Source organism: Argentina anserina, chromosome 7 (genome assembly GCF_933775445.1).
Source record: "Argentina anserina chromosome 7, drPotAnse1.1, whole genome shotgun sequence".
Classification (NCBI taxonomy): Eukaryota; Viridiplantae; Streptophyta; class Magnoliopsida; order Rosales; family Rosaceae; genus Argentina; species Argentina anserina.
Window position 1 is genome coordinate 820468 of NC_065878.1, and position 16699 is coordinate 837166.

The window sequence follows — 16699 nt, forward strand, 5'->3', positions numbered from 1 at the left end:
TATAGTAACATGATTGAGCTTGTCGTTCCTGATGTAAAAAACTTATATTAGGTACATATTTAATTACATAATTTAAATAAATTGGATAAAACAAATAATTAACAAATTAGATATATTAAAACAAATAATGTAAACAATGCTACATATTTAAACAAATTAGATAAAACAAATAATGTAAAAAAATAGATATATTAAAATAATTAATGTAAACAATGCTACATATTTAAACAAAATAGATATAAATTACATAATTTAATTCATATAATCAAATAAAAATTATAATATATGATAAAATAATGTACTTACTTCGTCCATTAGCGAAGTGCCGCTAGCTATACGTTTTCGTGACGCTACCAAACATTCTCCCCATTTTTGCAAGAGTAGCTTGAACTTGTTGTAGTGAGAAGCGAGCGCGATTCGGGTCCTCGGCTCCTTCAGAGGTTTCTCACCCGGTGCTACCCACAATTTTGCATATAATCGCCATGAATTGTCTCCCACAATTTGTCCCTCTTTTGTTTGTTACGGTCATATTCATCAATGCTATGACGGACAAAAGAAATGCACATTTGTAAATCTTCGAAAGGAAGCCAATGAGTGCCCATTGTTTTGGAAAAAAATGCTAAACGAAATGAGAGAAGAGATGGAGGAAGATGTGAAATTTGTTGTACACAAATTGGTGTGAGTTGATCAAATATTGAAGTAGTATTTATAGGAAATTTTTTGGGAGAGTTTTGAAAATTTTGGGATTTTTTTAACTATTTTTTGAGTTTATATATGTTCTGATCAAATAGTAACCGTTGCCTATTAATTCTGACCGTTAGATAGAAATTTCTGATTCAAAATGGAATGCCCAGATCTATTATACCGTTGGCCCATTCGGTAAGACACGTGTCAGCCATTCATTGGCTCGTTAAAATTTTTTTTATTTGTTACTGGCGCGTGCAATGCACGCGCCAAACAGAAAAAAAAAATTAATCCTGCACCTGACGTCACTCATGTGTCGTGGGCTCCGCTAGGCGGTCGAGCAATCGCCGGAGCAAACTTTGCTCGAGCGGAGGGGCGAGCAAACCATTCCGATTGACTGGGCGAGCACCTCTCGTCCGGTGCGAGATCGAAAATCGGTTTGCTCGAGCAAACTTATCAGTCCTCGTCGCTGCTCGAGCACCAGCTCCTCCACGCTTGTCGGTGCGGATGCTCTAATATATCAAACTAATTATAGTACTTTATAATTTGCTAAACATGCACTTAGTGAAAAATAAAAAATATATTTAAATATGAATAATTAAACAGAAATAAACACAATGAAAAATAGATAAATAACATTAATGAAGTACGTCACGTGGACTATATACCGGCTATATAGAATAATTTATCCATTTAATCAGGGTTATATGTAAATTAAACATGATATGTTGGTCTAATGTGCCTTTCTTTGGATAGCGAGAACTTTTTATATTGTCTCTATTCATATCCACAGAGTAGAGAACTAGAGATGGGTATTACGAAAAATTTCCGAATTTTTAATATTCAAGTAACGGTTTCTCACAACGTTAGGGTTTCAGTTTTGTGCAACGACATCCTTATGGTCTTCCATATACAAATAGAACACTATCATGGGGTTGTGAAGATGTGGTGTGTTGGTAGTGGAACTTGCATCACATCTTGGCTTCTAGAGATCTCTCCTTTTTTTGCCTGAAGTATGGCCAAAACGGCAGCCCTAGGTAATAACTATTAATAAAATCAACAAGAGATGACATAGAGTCTAAACCTCATAATACAGCCACTCAAAAGAGAAAATCATAAGATTACAGAATAATTCTCAACCCAACAACTTATGCATTCTAACAAACACCGATTGGCAGAAGGTGTAACATTGACAATTCCATTTACTTTACAATTTTGGCAACATACCACCAAGATAATGCTCACTAAGAGCTATAAGTTTCTACTACGAAAAATTTCCTACTATGTTTCCACTGAATCGACCATCCGATGACATTAGATTTCATCCTGCAAGTGGGTGGCAGCAACCGATTTGCAATGATCGGTACTTGGCGTCGTCCTAGAGCAAACACAACAGTCAAATTGCTAAATTTGAGACTACGCTTAATTCTATTTCTTAAGAAATTGAAAACAAATAAAACAGTAAAATAAAATTGTCTACCAATCCAAACTATGAAACTTTGGAAAAATCCAAACTCAAATTATTTAAACACAGATTCCAACTGCCACAAACCAGTATCTGTATCAGGATGACCCATGTATTGTGGCTGCCACCCCAACCCTCACGATCTAAAATGAACAAAAACTAAAAACTCCTTGTACTAACCAACAAGGGATTTATTTTTAGCAAATAGAAAAAAGTAAAAACAATTATTAAAACACAAACCTAGGCCGGGCCCAAACGGAACATCCCAACCCAATCCTTAACGGAGAGATTGACTGCAGCAACCTAGAACCGGCAGCCACTCACCACAACTACCACCGCCGGACCATCGTTGTTGCGCCATTAGCAAGCCCAACAATATCACATCCCGCCCCCAGATCGTTATGACCACATTTCACGAGATCTCGCCGCCACATTCCCTAGATTCGAAATAAGATTCCCAATTCGACTCAGATCTACATGGTCGGAATTGAACAGCACCATCACGATCTCTGCTCCCCTCACCTCTTCCCGATCATGCACCAAACTATCTCACGAGCGACCATGGTGGCCAAACCAGATCTTGGCCGCCACATCAATCTCCCCACACCCCCCTTCATGAACACCCACCCCGATCTCCTCTCTAGGAACGAGAACTAGAGATCTGGTCCATCTTCAGACACACATGGCAACAAATAAACATGCCCGATGACGGTGACATGGGTCACAACTGTTAGTTTGTATTAGTTGTTTAGTGTGCAATATATAGGATATGTTTTCAGACTCGCTCGTCTAAGCTTCATGAATATGTGATTTTTTCTATCAATGAAACCATTTCACGTTACCTAAAAAACAAAGATGCATATGAGAATCTCTATTTTCATCATATATATTTTGATGTAAAAGACAAATTTTATTTTAGATAAATCTGAAGTAAGAAGCAAGATAAGAGTCCTAGTTACGAGTGCCGTAAAGCTGCTATCAATTATAGTAATGACTTATGATTTACCCTAAAGTTGTCATAGAAAAAAGAATGCTTTAAAAGCAAATTGTCACTTCTTTTTTACTTTAGACTAGCCATCTAAATAAAAGCTGCCTCCTGGATGCCTTGCCTATTCGTACGACGGTGTCAAAGTTTGTGTTATAAGATTCTTAATCTGATTAGAGAAATAAAATGGCAGAAAAACAAAAACAAAATAAGAGAAATAAATTTCTCATTTTTGTCTTCAACTTTTGGAAATAGTGACATCAATAACATCAAATCAACTAGGGCCATGAAGTAACTAGTCTTGTTCTTTAGGATCATTATTGAATAAATACTGACACCACCGAAGGACTAGGGTTTCTCTCTTGGCCACTCCAGCAAAACCTAGGCGCCGATCTCCTTTAACTTGTCTCGTCCGATGGCGCATGGACGCGTGGTCGGACTGCTGGTCCTGCTGCCGTCTTGTGGTTTGCTGCTGGACAAGATTCCTTTAATTCCTGTCATTTTATCTTCTATTGGGAGTCTCTCTGGGATGGGTTCGTCGAGGGCTTGAGGGCTAGATCTGAGATCTGAGGTGGGATTAGGCAAGGGTGGCGTGCTTGGTGGTTGGCAATCAACTCTCCTTTGGATTTCTCCTTGTGCAACGACTTTTTTGAGGTGTCTTGTTGGTGTTGTTGCGAGGGTCACTTCTTTGGGTTTTAGTTGCTCCGTATGGGTGCATGCTTGTGGCTGCGTGGCGGGTGCTATTGGCAGTGGTACTACTTGTTGGTCGGGGAGGGCTTGCCTAAGATGGAGTTTTGCTGATCGGAGCATGATGAAAGAAGGGGGTTGAGTTGATCTAGCTTTTGAGCCCAAGATGACTTGCTCGGTTGGGCTTATTTTGTGTACTATTGTAAAATGTGTTTCGGAATATGTAATGTCTATTCAGGTAGGCCTGGAAATCAAGCCTGAAACCCGTGAACCCGCATGATACCCGCACGACTAAACACGCACGAAACCCGTCCAATAACAAAATCGTGATGCGCAAGCCCGGACCAACTAAAACCCGTTAAATTTCGTGCGTGCCGTGTTTTTTCGTGGAACCCGTTTAGAACTCATTAACCCACTTAAAAGTTAAAAGGAATTTCCAAGCCGCAATCGTGCAACACACCTCTTCAGTCTTCATCGATCTCTCTCTCCCCCACTGTGTTTTTGGGCTTCTGCAACACACACCTCCTACTGATCTCTCTCTCACCATTGTGTTGCCGTGTTGGAATAATGGTGTCTTGGAGCGTTTGAGTACTATAGTAAATTTTGAGGTAATCATCTCATCTTCTTCATGTTCCTCTTCTGCTTTGTTTTCTTCATTATGGGTAGATCTGAATGTGGGTTTTGTCTTCGATGGTGATTTCACACGAATTGTGAGTAATCGTGTGTGTGTCTGTGTGTATATTTGTGGGTATATTTGAATGTGTGCTTTCTTTCTAATTTTCTGCGAACCGTAGCCAAATACTCTCTCTCTCTCTGTAAGCTCAAACTCCTCGAGCTCATTTATGGTAAATATAACAACTCAATAACCAATTAAGTAGTAGCTCATTAAGCTCTGTTATTTTCACTTAGTGATGCTGGTTATTTAGGGGTAATAGTTTGTGGGCTATTGTGAAATTTACACACATAGGAATATAACTAAAAATAGAGAAGGAAAAGCTAAATTTGGTAGAACCCAGTTTTAGTGAAAGAGTGAAAACACTTGTAGGCTCTGGCACCCTTCAAAGTTAAGCATTTGTATGTCTTAGGATTTGTAGTTGGAAATAAGAGGTATATATAATGGTGCATGTGATAGTTGGTAATGCTTGTAGTGTAGTACAAATAGTTCGTATTTTGGGAGAGATCTCAGGAATGTGGCAGTAGTTGTCATTCTGATATGAGAAGAATTTATATAACTATGAAGGTGATTGCTGGCTTTGTTTTGTGTTGGTTGACTGAGTACAACTTACAGATGGGGATTGATCAGAAAGAAAAAAAGGTATTTAGTTTTTCAAATAAATGATATTTAGTTTCTCATTTCCCTCATTGCTTCCCATTGAGGGTTTTCTTTTCTCTATCGAGCTTTGTCCAGAAAAGAAAATGGTATTTAGTTTTTCAAATAAATCGGAAGCTGCACTCAATTTAGATATAATGGCATCATGGAAGGTGAAGTTAAAATATTGATAGAGTACTTGTTTGGGTTTGTAGATCAACCAATCTATTCAGGTGAATATAATGCTTATTGAAAAGTATTAGGATTTAGAAAAATTAGAATGATCACTGCTTTAAAATGCAGTTAGCAGCAATTATAATGAAAAGTACTACTAGCAGTGGCTTCTACCTTAGTTTACAAGTAATCGTCATATTGGTTTATTGTTTAAGGTGAAGTGATTTCTATGAATATTATCATGCAATGATATTATGTTATATAATATCTCTCTTCTTTTGTGTCTCAGAAACAGAATGTATGCATGTCTGTGAGTTATAAAGTTTTGTTTGGGCAAGGCAAGGATTAGGGAATTGGAGGGAAATGTCTTGTTTTGTAATGTAGGGCTTAGTTGACATGTATGTAATCGTCATCATTTTGTAACTATAGGTCTCTCCTCATCTTTCTTTTACTGGGTTAAGTTCTTGTTCTTGTCTGTTTTGTTGCAAAAAAAAATTATGCTTTTCTAGTTCTGTGTTCTTGCACGTTCATGGATTAGTTTGCGAAATTTGCTGCTTGTATCTTTTACTTGTTCTACTTCCTTTTTGATTTGTTTTTTCAAGTCAGAGAGAAGTGAAAGAAACTTTAGAGATTCTGCACCAAATGCAGAAATTTTGTGCAAGTTCTCATCTCTAAAATTTTGAACTTAGAGTGCAAGCTTGAGCAGTATTAATAGTGAATACCAATACATAGCATTAAACATTGGTAGTGTACTAGGGTTAATATGCTTGATGAATTTTTATAAACTATTGGCCGCAAGGCATTCCTGAATTATTTTGCACTGATGCCTAAGATGAACCTTTGCCATATATCCTGGTTGAATGTTAATTTGTGGCATATACGACGTAGTAGATTTGGTGCTTACTACTTCTAAGTACTTATTTGTTCTTTTTAAGCTCCCTTTTTCTTCTCCAGAAGTACATGAAGCCATGAAGGCATATGTAGTAACATTTCTTTTGATGACACTGTTGGATTAGTTGCCTTGCGTATAGAGAATTATCGCATCCAGTTCAATAGCTTGTTTGATGACCGTGAAATTTCTAAGGTAAAGATGTTCCTTTGATTGTACGTGTACCATAGTTAGAGCAATATTTTTTATATATGCAGTACACATGTATAGGAGGGCTGTGATGATCATTGATTGTACGTGTACCCCATGTTTCATAATCGATGCTATTTTACCCTCACTGCTTAAATATCATATTCAGGATCTTATGTCTTTGAGATCCAATTTAGATGAACTGTCAGTTAGAGAGTTAGACAGTTAGCGTTCCAATTTGCATAAAGTTACAGAGTTAGAGTTACAGAGTTCATAGACTTACATAATTACATAATTAGAGTTACAATTTGCATTATGTTCCAATTTGCTATGCTTTTGAATATAATGATATTTGTTTCAAACTGATATGTTAGCAATGCTTTTGAATATAATGATAGTTGAATCAAATTTATTTGCTATGCTTCAGTCCCATGTTTTATATTTTACTCTTACAACTGTCTGTACTTTGGATTTGTAGATGAGTGTGAATGATGAGTCTCAGAATCTGTCCATGAATGAAGAAGTAGGAGTTAGTTTACCAAGCAGTAATGAAGTACGAGGTATGGCAGCTAGGAAGAAGAGGGCAAGGACATCTGTGGTTTGGATAACGTTTGAGGATTTTGCTGAGGGTCCCGATCGAGGGAGACGTGCCAAATGCAAAAAGTGCGGAACTATACTCAAATGTGACTCAGGAACAGGTACGGGTAGCATGTTGCGTCACCATAATAAATGTAGTATTAGTGATGTTGTCTCACCACAGTCTTCCACATGTTCTGATTCATTTAGTATTGATAGATTCAGAGAGTTGGTGATTGAGGCAATTGTTAGACATGATTTGCCATTCAATTTTGTTGAGTATGAGGGCATTAGAGATGTGTTTCAATATAGATCTCCTCAACTTACACTCCCTAGTAGAAACACTGTTAAGGCTCATGTCTTGAAGACGTATGATAGTGAAAAAGTGAAGCTTAAGAATTTGTTGAGTTCAGCTAAAGGAAGAATTAGTTTGACTGCTGATTTGTGGACCTCTGTAGTTATTGATGGGTATTTAACTATTACTGCACACTTTGTGAATTCAGAATGGAGATTAGAAAAAAGAATTATTAATTTTTGTCATATGCCTCCTCCTCACAATGGTGTTGCATTAGTTGATAAGGTATTTACCTTGATTGGAGAGTGGGGAATTGAAGAGAAGTTGTTTTCAATTACCTTAGATAATGCAACATCCAATGACTCTTTTGTTGAGAAGCTAAAGATGAGGTTGAATTTCATAGGCTTGCTTTTAGTAGATGGCAAATATTTTCATGTCAGATGTTGTGCACACATCTTGAATTTGATAATTCAAGATGGACTGAAAGAGATTCACACATCTGTCACAAAGATACAGAAGACATCAAGTATATAAAGGGTTCAGAAGTTAGAAAACAAAGGTTTCTACAATGTGTTTCACAAGTTGGTTTGGGAGGAAGCAGAAGGGGATTGAGACAAGATATGCCAACAAGGTGGAATTCAACCTATTTGATGCTTGATGGTGCTGTCTACTATCATAGTGCATTGATGAACTTGGCAGTAAGTGACAGTTCTTTCAAGTGGTGTCCTTCAGATGAGGAGTGGGACAAGATTGAGAAGATAAATAAGTTTCTAGGGGAATTTTATGAAGTAACAGTGTTGTTTTTTTGGAACAAAGTACCCTACATCAAACTTATTTTTCCCGAAGGTGTTAGTTGTTCAGCACAGTATACATGAAGCCATTGCCAGTGAAGATTCTTTTCTAAGCCGGATGGGAAAAGAGTTGGATTTGAAGTTTAAGAAATATTGGTCAAATTATAGCCTGATTTTGGGGATTGCAGTGGTGATGGATCCTCGGTTTAAGATGGAGTTTGTTGAATGGGCTTATGAAAAGCTCTATGGTCGAGAACCTTCACAATTGAAGGTTTTTACTGACACTCTATCTTCTTTGTTTGGTGCCTACAAAGAAACCTCCACTCACTAAAGTTCTAGTTACCATATTCATGAGAGCTCGTCTCAAATATAAGGGAAGCCTTGTATACTTCAGGTAACTAATTAATTTAATTATTTTGAGACTATTCTTGGTTAGTATGATTTTCTTAAAGTATTAAACGTCAAATTGCTCTATTGCAGGAATTTGATGCCCGTTACAAGAGCGGTCATAATTCAAGTTTAAAGACTGAACTGAACAAGTATTTGGATGAAGTAAGACTCGATAATTTGGTAGACTTGGATGTACTTTCTTGGTGGAAGATGGAGCGACACCGATAGCCAATCCTATCTCAGATGGCTCGTGATGTGTTGACTATTCCTATCTCCACGGTTGCATCTGAGTCGGCTTTTAGCATTGGTGGTCGAGTTATAGATGAGTATCGGGGTTCTTTGTTGCCTGAGACAGTACAAGCTTTGTTATGTACTCGAGATTGGATTTTCGGGAAGAAGAAAGGTAAATAGAAAATAATTTAGTTTGATTTCACTAGTTTGACCTTTATGTTATATTTATATTTTTTTATTTATAATATTTCAGAAAAGAAGATGGTTGAGGTGGACGATTTTTCCGAAGACATATTGGGTTTGAGAATGCATGATCGAATAGAGGAAGAAGAGAGCTTCACTTGAGAGAAAATATGGCATTGATGTGAAATACGGGGATAAGACATATTAGTTTGCAGTTTATTTTATATGTTCTCAATTAGTTTGTTGTTGTACTTATAAATAGGCACTTGAATTCGAAAAAGGTTAATTGCAATTCTCAATTAGTTTGTTGTTGCACTTGAATTCGAACAATGTTAATTACAATGTATCTTACATATTTTCAATTAGTTTGATGTTGCATGTAAAAACAGGTACTTGAATTCAAACAAGTAGCACAATTATAATGTTATTTTGATTGTTTCTATGAGACCATTAGGGATGAACCTTTACAAAATTGAGGACTCCAAAATAAAAAAAATCATAAATAAAAATATTTTTTATTCTCAAAGGGTTGGGTAAAATTGTAGAAAAAAATAAATAAATAAATCAAATCATGTCGAATTTTTGAAAAAAAAATTTGCGGGTTGACGGGTTCCAACGAGTTGCACGGAAACCCGTCGTACGAAACCCGCTTAACCCCTTAATATAAACGAGTTTTTAGCGTGCCGGCCCGTTAAAAGCACGGCCCGCCAAAAACACGCACGTGCCCCGCCCAATTGCCAGGCCTATATTTAGGCCTTAAACAAAATTTATAAAATACTAGGATTTTTTCTATAAAAAAAGGGAGAAATTAGAATTAGAAAGATATTTTTGTATCATGGTTGTCATGCACCAAGAAGCTGATATTATTTTTCGGTTGGCCATGTTGGCATTGCATGGGTATGACGGAGAGGAGAAAAAGAAACGAACGCGATCCTAGAGGAGGCAAGTGGAAGGGCAAAATGGGAAAATGGCAAGGCAGACGATAGCCAGCCGCCCTATCTGACCGCTTTCGCTTTCGTGGATGTCACTTTCTATTCTCGTCCGGCGTACACGTGTGAGCCACACGCGTCTGCTCCTTCTCGGTTTCTCTACGCGCCATTTCCGACTGTCCGACTTCACTCGTACGTAATTTCATTTTCACCAGTTCCTGGCTAATTTTCCCAGGCTTACGTTTTACGCATGCGTTGACTCACATTTGAAACCTACACATTCTTACATTAACTAGTTATATTGTTTTTTTTCTTTTTCAATTTTATGTTGATGTGATATATATATATATATATAGCTCCATTCAGATCATCAATAAATTATCAACAATACTATCAATGTTTGAGTTCTGTTTTCTTCATAATTTCGTATGCAAAGTCAGACATGATAGCTTAATATCTTATATTAAGCAAAGACGATTCATAATTTCGTATGCAAAGACGATTCATATTCTACTAACATAACTCTTATTTTTTTTTCCGCTTCTAATTGATTTGATAAAATATTCAACAATGTGGTCCTGTAAGATAGACAGTGGCACAGTGCATTACTTTCCTACTTGGAAGAATTTTTCCGACTTGGTTTATGTAGCATTTTAAGTTCTTAAGAAAATCATGGGACACAATCGACTCAATCAGATTGAGAGAGACAGAAGCAAGGTTATCGGATGATGAATGTTCATAGTAATTTAACGACCGTTGTGATTAAGCAGTAATCTGTTGCCGCTGTTTCTGTTATTCTGTAAGTAGTGGCAAAAAGAGTGGTTAACGGTGTCGGACGGACAACGATCTGTTGCGAGGGAAAGTCAAACACGGTGAGATGGACGGCCGAGTTTGGAAGTTCCACGGTGTTCCTGCAAGTAGGGGCAGAAGCGTTGGTCATGGATGACCCATGCCCGCTCATTACTTGACCCACTGAGCCTTCACATTAGGCTGCGCGCGTCCGCCCTCATCTTCCATTATATCTTAATCCTATGTTTAAGGCTTTAAACACACGTGATTGATGCAACTCCAACTTGCTACCATAATCGAACTACATGCGAGTCAGGAGTATGAGACACTAGTCATTTTTGCAATGGCAAAGAAGCCGATGATGACTGTCCTGGAAGCAATTGACCAGAATGCTCTACATATCAGCACCAGTTTTGTAATGCAAGAGAACTTGACGAAACTCACAACAGACGTAGATCGACCTTGGAAGCAGTTCCACCAAATCATACCAGAAGCAAGCTTAAACCATAACATATATAACTATTAAACTTAACAAGCAAGCAAATTATCCATAGCACACATTGTTCCTGTCATTAAGAAACATGCCAAACCAGCTTCCAATCATCTATAAACAGCATAAGCAGAGGCCTTATGGATGGAAATCAGAGCATGTGTGCAGTAATTCATCAGAGGCACGCTCCTGCTTCCAAAGCTGCTTCTTCATATCTTCTCGAGCTTTTCAGACTTGACAACAGGGTTGGCTTTTGCTATAGCATCCTGCGCAGCAGCTCTATAGTCATACTGACAGTCATGTTTATCAGTATATCGATGAACTGCACAGAATAGATGGCCACAGCGGCAGTTGAATCCAGTCAGACCAACCCGTTTCCTGCAACTGTTGCATCGGGTGGGAGCCTCTTTCACCTTCTTCTCACAGTTTGGAGGCGGAGTACTGGATGCTTCTGTTGAGATAAAAGGCAGATCTACTGAACCAGCTTGTACATCTAAAGTCACAGCAGGCTTCTTTCCCCAGTTACTGGGAGTGGCATTCACAGCACTTTCAATGGACACTGCAGCGACTTTGGCCTGTTCTTGCTTCAATACCAAGTCCTTGTGGCATTTTGAACACAAGTTCATGGTTGCTGCACTTCCAAAGAATCCACAGCTATTCGCACAAAGTTTGGGAGCTTCTGGAGGTGCTTGGCATCCTGTCTCGTTGTGCTCCATCCTCTTGAAATATTGCTGCACAGTAATCCTCTTAATTCTCCAGTAAGGCAACTAAAGGTAGAAACAAATAAAAAATCAATATAACCAAGCAGTGTAACACAGTAGTATCAATTAAATCTTTCAGAAAATAGCAATAGTAGCCACATCTCAAAAGATAATAACTTTTTAACCTGTATGCTACAACTGTGACACTGTCATGTGGACATCATCTCAACAGTTATCAATACAACACTTCCCTCAACTCACTCCCGACAATGTTGTGTATTTTGACACCCATCTTTCTTTCTTTCATCAAGCAAATATAGAACATCTAGCAAAGAGATGTATGAGAAGTGTCTGTCTAAATAGGCAGAAAGCTAGGACAATTTACGGTGAAAGGAGAATGGAAAGAAGCGAAACCAACACAGGAGAAATCTGTTTTTTTTTTTTGGTTTTTTGTTAAACTTCTTCTTCTTTTTTGATACGCTCCCCTCTGAATAACCCAAAACAAACTGATGATACATTTCTGAAGGAGCTGAATTTGTTTCCTTGGTTAATTAGAATAATCACAGACCACAATGACAATAGACCTAGATACGCTCTTCTTTCCATATAAAGAACTTTGCAGATAGTGAACAGCATAAATGACAAGTTAATGAAGAGAAACTTGGCTTTTCTGTATTATATTAATGCTATGTTCCCAAGATAGATTAAACATTTCTAGTTCACCCTTTGCTTTCTTCATAGGTTATATAAAGTCCGGAATCAACAACAAAGGTACTCGGTAGTTTTAGCATACATTCTCATAGCACACACAAAAGTATGTGATAATGAAAATATGACAGCAAATGAACTAATACGAAAGACAGCCACAACACAATAATGTTCAACATGCATTCACGGTAGGGCTGTCAATTTCGACACGACCCGATAACACGACTCGAAACCCGCACAAAATAAAGCGGGTTGAACCCGCACGATTAAAAAGCGGGTCAGCGGCGGGTTAACCCGCCATGACCTATTTAAAAAACGGGTCAACGACGGATTAACCCGCTAACACGAAATGAACCCGCATGACACGTTTAATAAAAGAGTCTAACTAAATTCTATATAAAATACGCGTACACAAGCTATTTAAAATAATAATATTATATGTATATAAAGGCTTAGTAAGTTTTTCTCATTTTGAACTAGTATTTGGGGTAATACAATGAATTCTTTTTATTTGATTATTGTTTTAGTTAGTTATCTTATCTAAAACGACAAATATATTTATTAAATGGGTTAAACGGGTTGGAAACGAGTAACCCGTTTAATAAATAGGTTGGATTTGAGTTTAAATTTTTAACACGATTATTAAATGGGTTTGGGTTTACATTTTATAACACGCGACACCTTGACCCGACACGAACCCAACCCGACACGACCCATTGACAACCCTAATTCACGGATACAACACTTTTCCAAGTTTAGCTGTCCCAAACAACACTAAAACCATTACTGCAATCAGTCAATCCCATGACTTATAGAAAAAACTTTTAATGAAAGGAGGTCAGCTATGGGGTTTCCTATCTCCAGCGACTATCTACAAGAAATTCAAATGTCTGTAACTTGACATGTACATCAATTCACTTGAAAAACAAAAACCAAGATACATAATGCATTTTGATGGATAAGAGAAGCACATTGACATGGACTAAAATACTCACTCTTATACATGCATATAAATGATATAATAAGTATCATATCCGACAATCCAATATCTCATTACACAGAAGAATTATGTTCTCCAGTCAGGTAGATTAGAAATGAAAGGTACAACCTTTTAGCCAATATCCTTCATACTAAAAATGATACAATTTGTAATGGTGGAGGTTTAGCATAAAGTAAATAAACATCCTCATGAAGCAAGATAAATAGGGATGCTTCCCTAGAATGGTAAGGAACCACAAGCAATCTTGCCACTTGTGGACAGTAATTCTGTAATTCCATAAAATATAATTATAGAGACTAGCTCTACTGCTAGCCTAGGCTGTGGACCTTAAGATCTATAAAGCAGCATACTGTCACGTCCCGTTTTCGGAAGTGTCAATCGTGAGCGTCGCTGGTTAAATGAACATCAGGCATATGTGGGTAATATATGGCTGCTCATTCCGAAGAGTTCAAACAGGCCGACCCGGTTAAGTTTAAGGAGCTTATCGCTAGTCAGGGACTTAACATCGAAGAAAGGAGTTGGTCACCCTACACACATGTTGGGGTCTGGAGCCGATCCCCTAATGAGCTCAAGGCAGGGTGAAACCACTGCATTGCCCCGTTGGATAAAACTAGCTCCATGTGGATGGAGCGCCGCATGGACCAAGGTGACAGCCGAATGGCTAGGTCTGTGACAAGTGGTATCAGAGCCGCCTCAACATTGTTGTCGTTGTGTCGCCAAACGCTCACACGTGTCGCCGTGTCCCCAAGATACTGGGGGCTCCGCGGGGAGTCGAGTAGTCGGGGTCGCCTCCAGGGGGGAGGACCAGACGAGAGGATCCGTGACAAAGTCCAGGACGAGAGATCCAACACGAAGCATAGTTGGGCGATCTTTGGGAACTCCTTTTCGTTGCTCAGGCATCGCGGACGTACAAGGGTTACGCGGGCCGCAAGTGAGGATGCTGTGTACGAGGACGTACACCAAGTTTGGTGGGGGAGGATGTCACGTCCCGTTTTCGGGAGTGTCAATCGTGGGCGTCGCTGGTTAAATGAACATCAGACATACGTGAGATTGCTCCAAGATAACAACTGTGGGTGATATATGGCTGCTCATTCTGAGGGGTTCAGGCAGGCCGACCCGGTTAAGTTTGGGGAGCTTGTCGCTAGTTGGTGACTCAATGTCAAAGGGAGTTGGCCGCCCTACACACAGGTTGGGGTCTGGAGCCAATCTCATGATGAGCCCAAAGCAGGGCGAAACCAGTGCATTGCCCTGTTGGATAAGGCTGACTCCATGGGGATGGAGCGCCGCATGGACCAAGTGTGGTAGCCAAATGGCTAGGTCCGTGACAATAAGCATGTTCACGGGTATCCGCATGCAAGAAGTATCGCATAACAGTAAAGCTCCAGCTAAAGTTGATGGTCAGTATATTCTTCTATAGTATAGATACGATCAGTAAAACAATGATCAAGCTTCAAGCACATACTTTAGCTCAACATTGGAGAAGATAACTCGGTTTCAGAATACACCAATTTAACAGACAATTCTTCTTCTGGCATATAATTTATAATACCTACCTAATGAAGGAGAATACAACATCAGAAGAAAATGTAAGTGTAATATAATACGATTATCAGCTCAAAGTAAAAAGTTATAGAAGATGACTTGAACCTATACTTCAATCGTCTGCCCTGCTGACATGATCATAACTATTAAGGCAATCCAGCTCAACTCAACTTATCTCTTCACAGGAATAACTTGGATCTACAAACCTCTGTCACTCTGATAGGATTTATGTTATTAGTTTTCCGTTTTCCTTTTGGCAAAAGGATGTGGAAATTTAGTATTCTGTGAGAGAGAGGAATAAGGTTGGCAGATAAGATGGAGGGCGATAATTGAGGAAGGTGAAAGGGAGGACGGACAAATGAAATACAATTAGGAAAAGCAAAAAGCTCTGAGTTTGTATTTCATGTCTCATTTCTCACAATTATATTCTCTCCTTGTCGAAATATGAAAACTAAGAGCATAATGTTACCAAATGCCAGCCTAAAATATTCAGGTCTGGCCTCTTTGGTTTCAGATAAAATAAAACCATAGACACCAAAAACACAAAACACCTATCCACTTGTATACAAATAATAAAAATTTTAGGGAGTCACTCGACAAGAAATTGAAAACATCCACAGTTGCTTGATACGTGATTGAACAAACCAATAACCAAATAATACAAACAGCAAAACATCTGAATGAAAATGAGTTACGAGGAGATCATGTCCACAACACCCGATATCCAACCAATGTTTCGTAATCATCACATTAGGGATAAGTGCAAAACCCCATAGCAGAGCAAAGGTATAACATTTGCACTCTACCCATACAACATAAAAAGATATTCCATAAGATATAATTAAAACCGATTTCCTATACATCTGTACCCTCAAAATTTAGCCCAAAATCTACAAAGATAAAATTCATAAGACTCGTAATAAACGAAAATTCAACATCAGATGTCAAGACACAAAACAATAGAATTACTCAACAGGAAGGTAGTTCTGAATGCAAAGACTAGACAGAATATAAATAACAGAACACCCAACTGACACTGTTTTGCTAATCTAATCTAATCTAATGAAACAAAATTAAAGTGGAAGGCAATCTAATCCAACTCATCAGAGTTGAAAGCATTGATAACCCAGTTCTGTGACTGACCTGTTCGCAGAGAAGACCAGCCTCTTCAGAGCTTGAAATTCGCTCCCCTTCAACAGAATAAACACAGTACAACAAATTAATATACAATTTTCAGAAAATTCAAGAGAGAGAGAGAGAGAGAGAGAGAGAGAGAGAGAGAGAGAAAGGAACCCTAAAGCGAAGCGAACAGGAAATGAGAAAAGGTGTCAGTCGGAGAGAGATAGGACAAGGTGCGGCTCCGAATTTATACGGAGGAGGGTGAGACTGCATCAATGATTGAGTGTACCCAACCTCATCAACTACGACACGTTTCTATTTCTAGTTGGTTTAAGGGGGCGAAAAGTCAGAAAAGGATAGATGCTCAACCAACCAGGGACGGGGTTTCCTTGATTTAGTGTGGAAGCGGACGTAGGGGATTATAAAGCGAGTTACGTGCGCAGTTTTTGTGACAGTTGTTGAGTTTTGCTGGATTTTTTTAGTTAAATTAAGTATTGTTGGGTACATACTTGCTCTAAAATGATAAAACCTGAAAGGCATGGAACGGGAGTCCTAGACAGGTTACCCATTTAG

The 16699-nt window shown here is 38.4% G+C and overlaps 2 protein-coding genes across 3 annotated transcripts; one reads left to right on the forward strand and one right to left on the reverse strand.

Moving 5' to 3' along the window:
- Positions 1-5055: 5055 nt before the first annotated feature.
- Positions 5056-8662, forward strand: LOC126802614 (zinc finger BED domain-containing protein DAYSLEEPER-like). The gene is made up of 5 exons (XM_050530263.1): positions 5056-5136; positions 6861-7642; positions 7729-7951; positions 8070-8315; positions 8525-8662. The coding sequence occupies exons 1-5, from the start codon at positions 5056-5058 to the stop codon at positions 8660-8662; spliced, it is 1470 nt and encodes a 489-aa protein (XP_050386220.1).
- A 2389-nt stretch (positions 8663-11051) lies between these two features.
- Positions 11052-16414, reverse strand: LOC126802472 (zinc finger A20 and AN1 domain-containing stress-associated protein 8-like). 2 transcript variants are annotated; one of them, XM_050530112.1, is made up of 3 exons: positions 16301-16414; positions 16151-16197; positions 11052-11787 (listed from the first exon to the last, which is right to left on the reverse strand). In XM_050530112.1, exon 3 carries the CDS (start codon positions 11770-11772, stop codon positions 11266-11268), a length of 507 nt encoding a protein of 168 aa, XP_050386069.1. In that variant the 5' UTR covers positions 11773-11787; positions 16151-16197; positions 16301-16414; the 3' UTR covers positions 11052-11265. The 2 variants fall into 2 exon arrangements, with proteins under 2 accessions (XP_050386069.1, XP_050386068.1); XM_050530111.1 differs by having other exon boundaries at positions 11052-11823; positions 16301-16413.
- Positions 16415-16699: the final 285 nt, after the last annotated feature.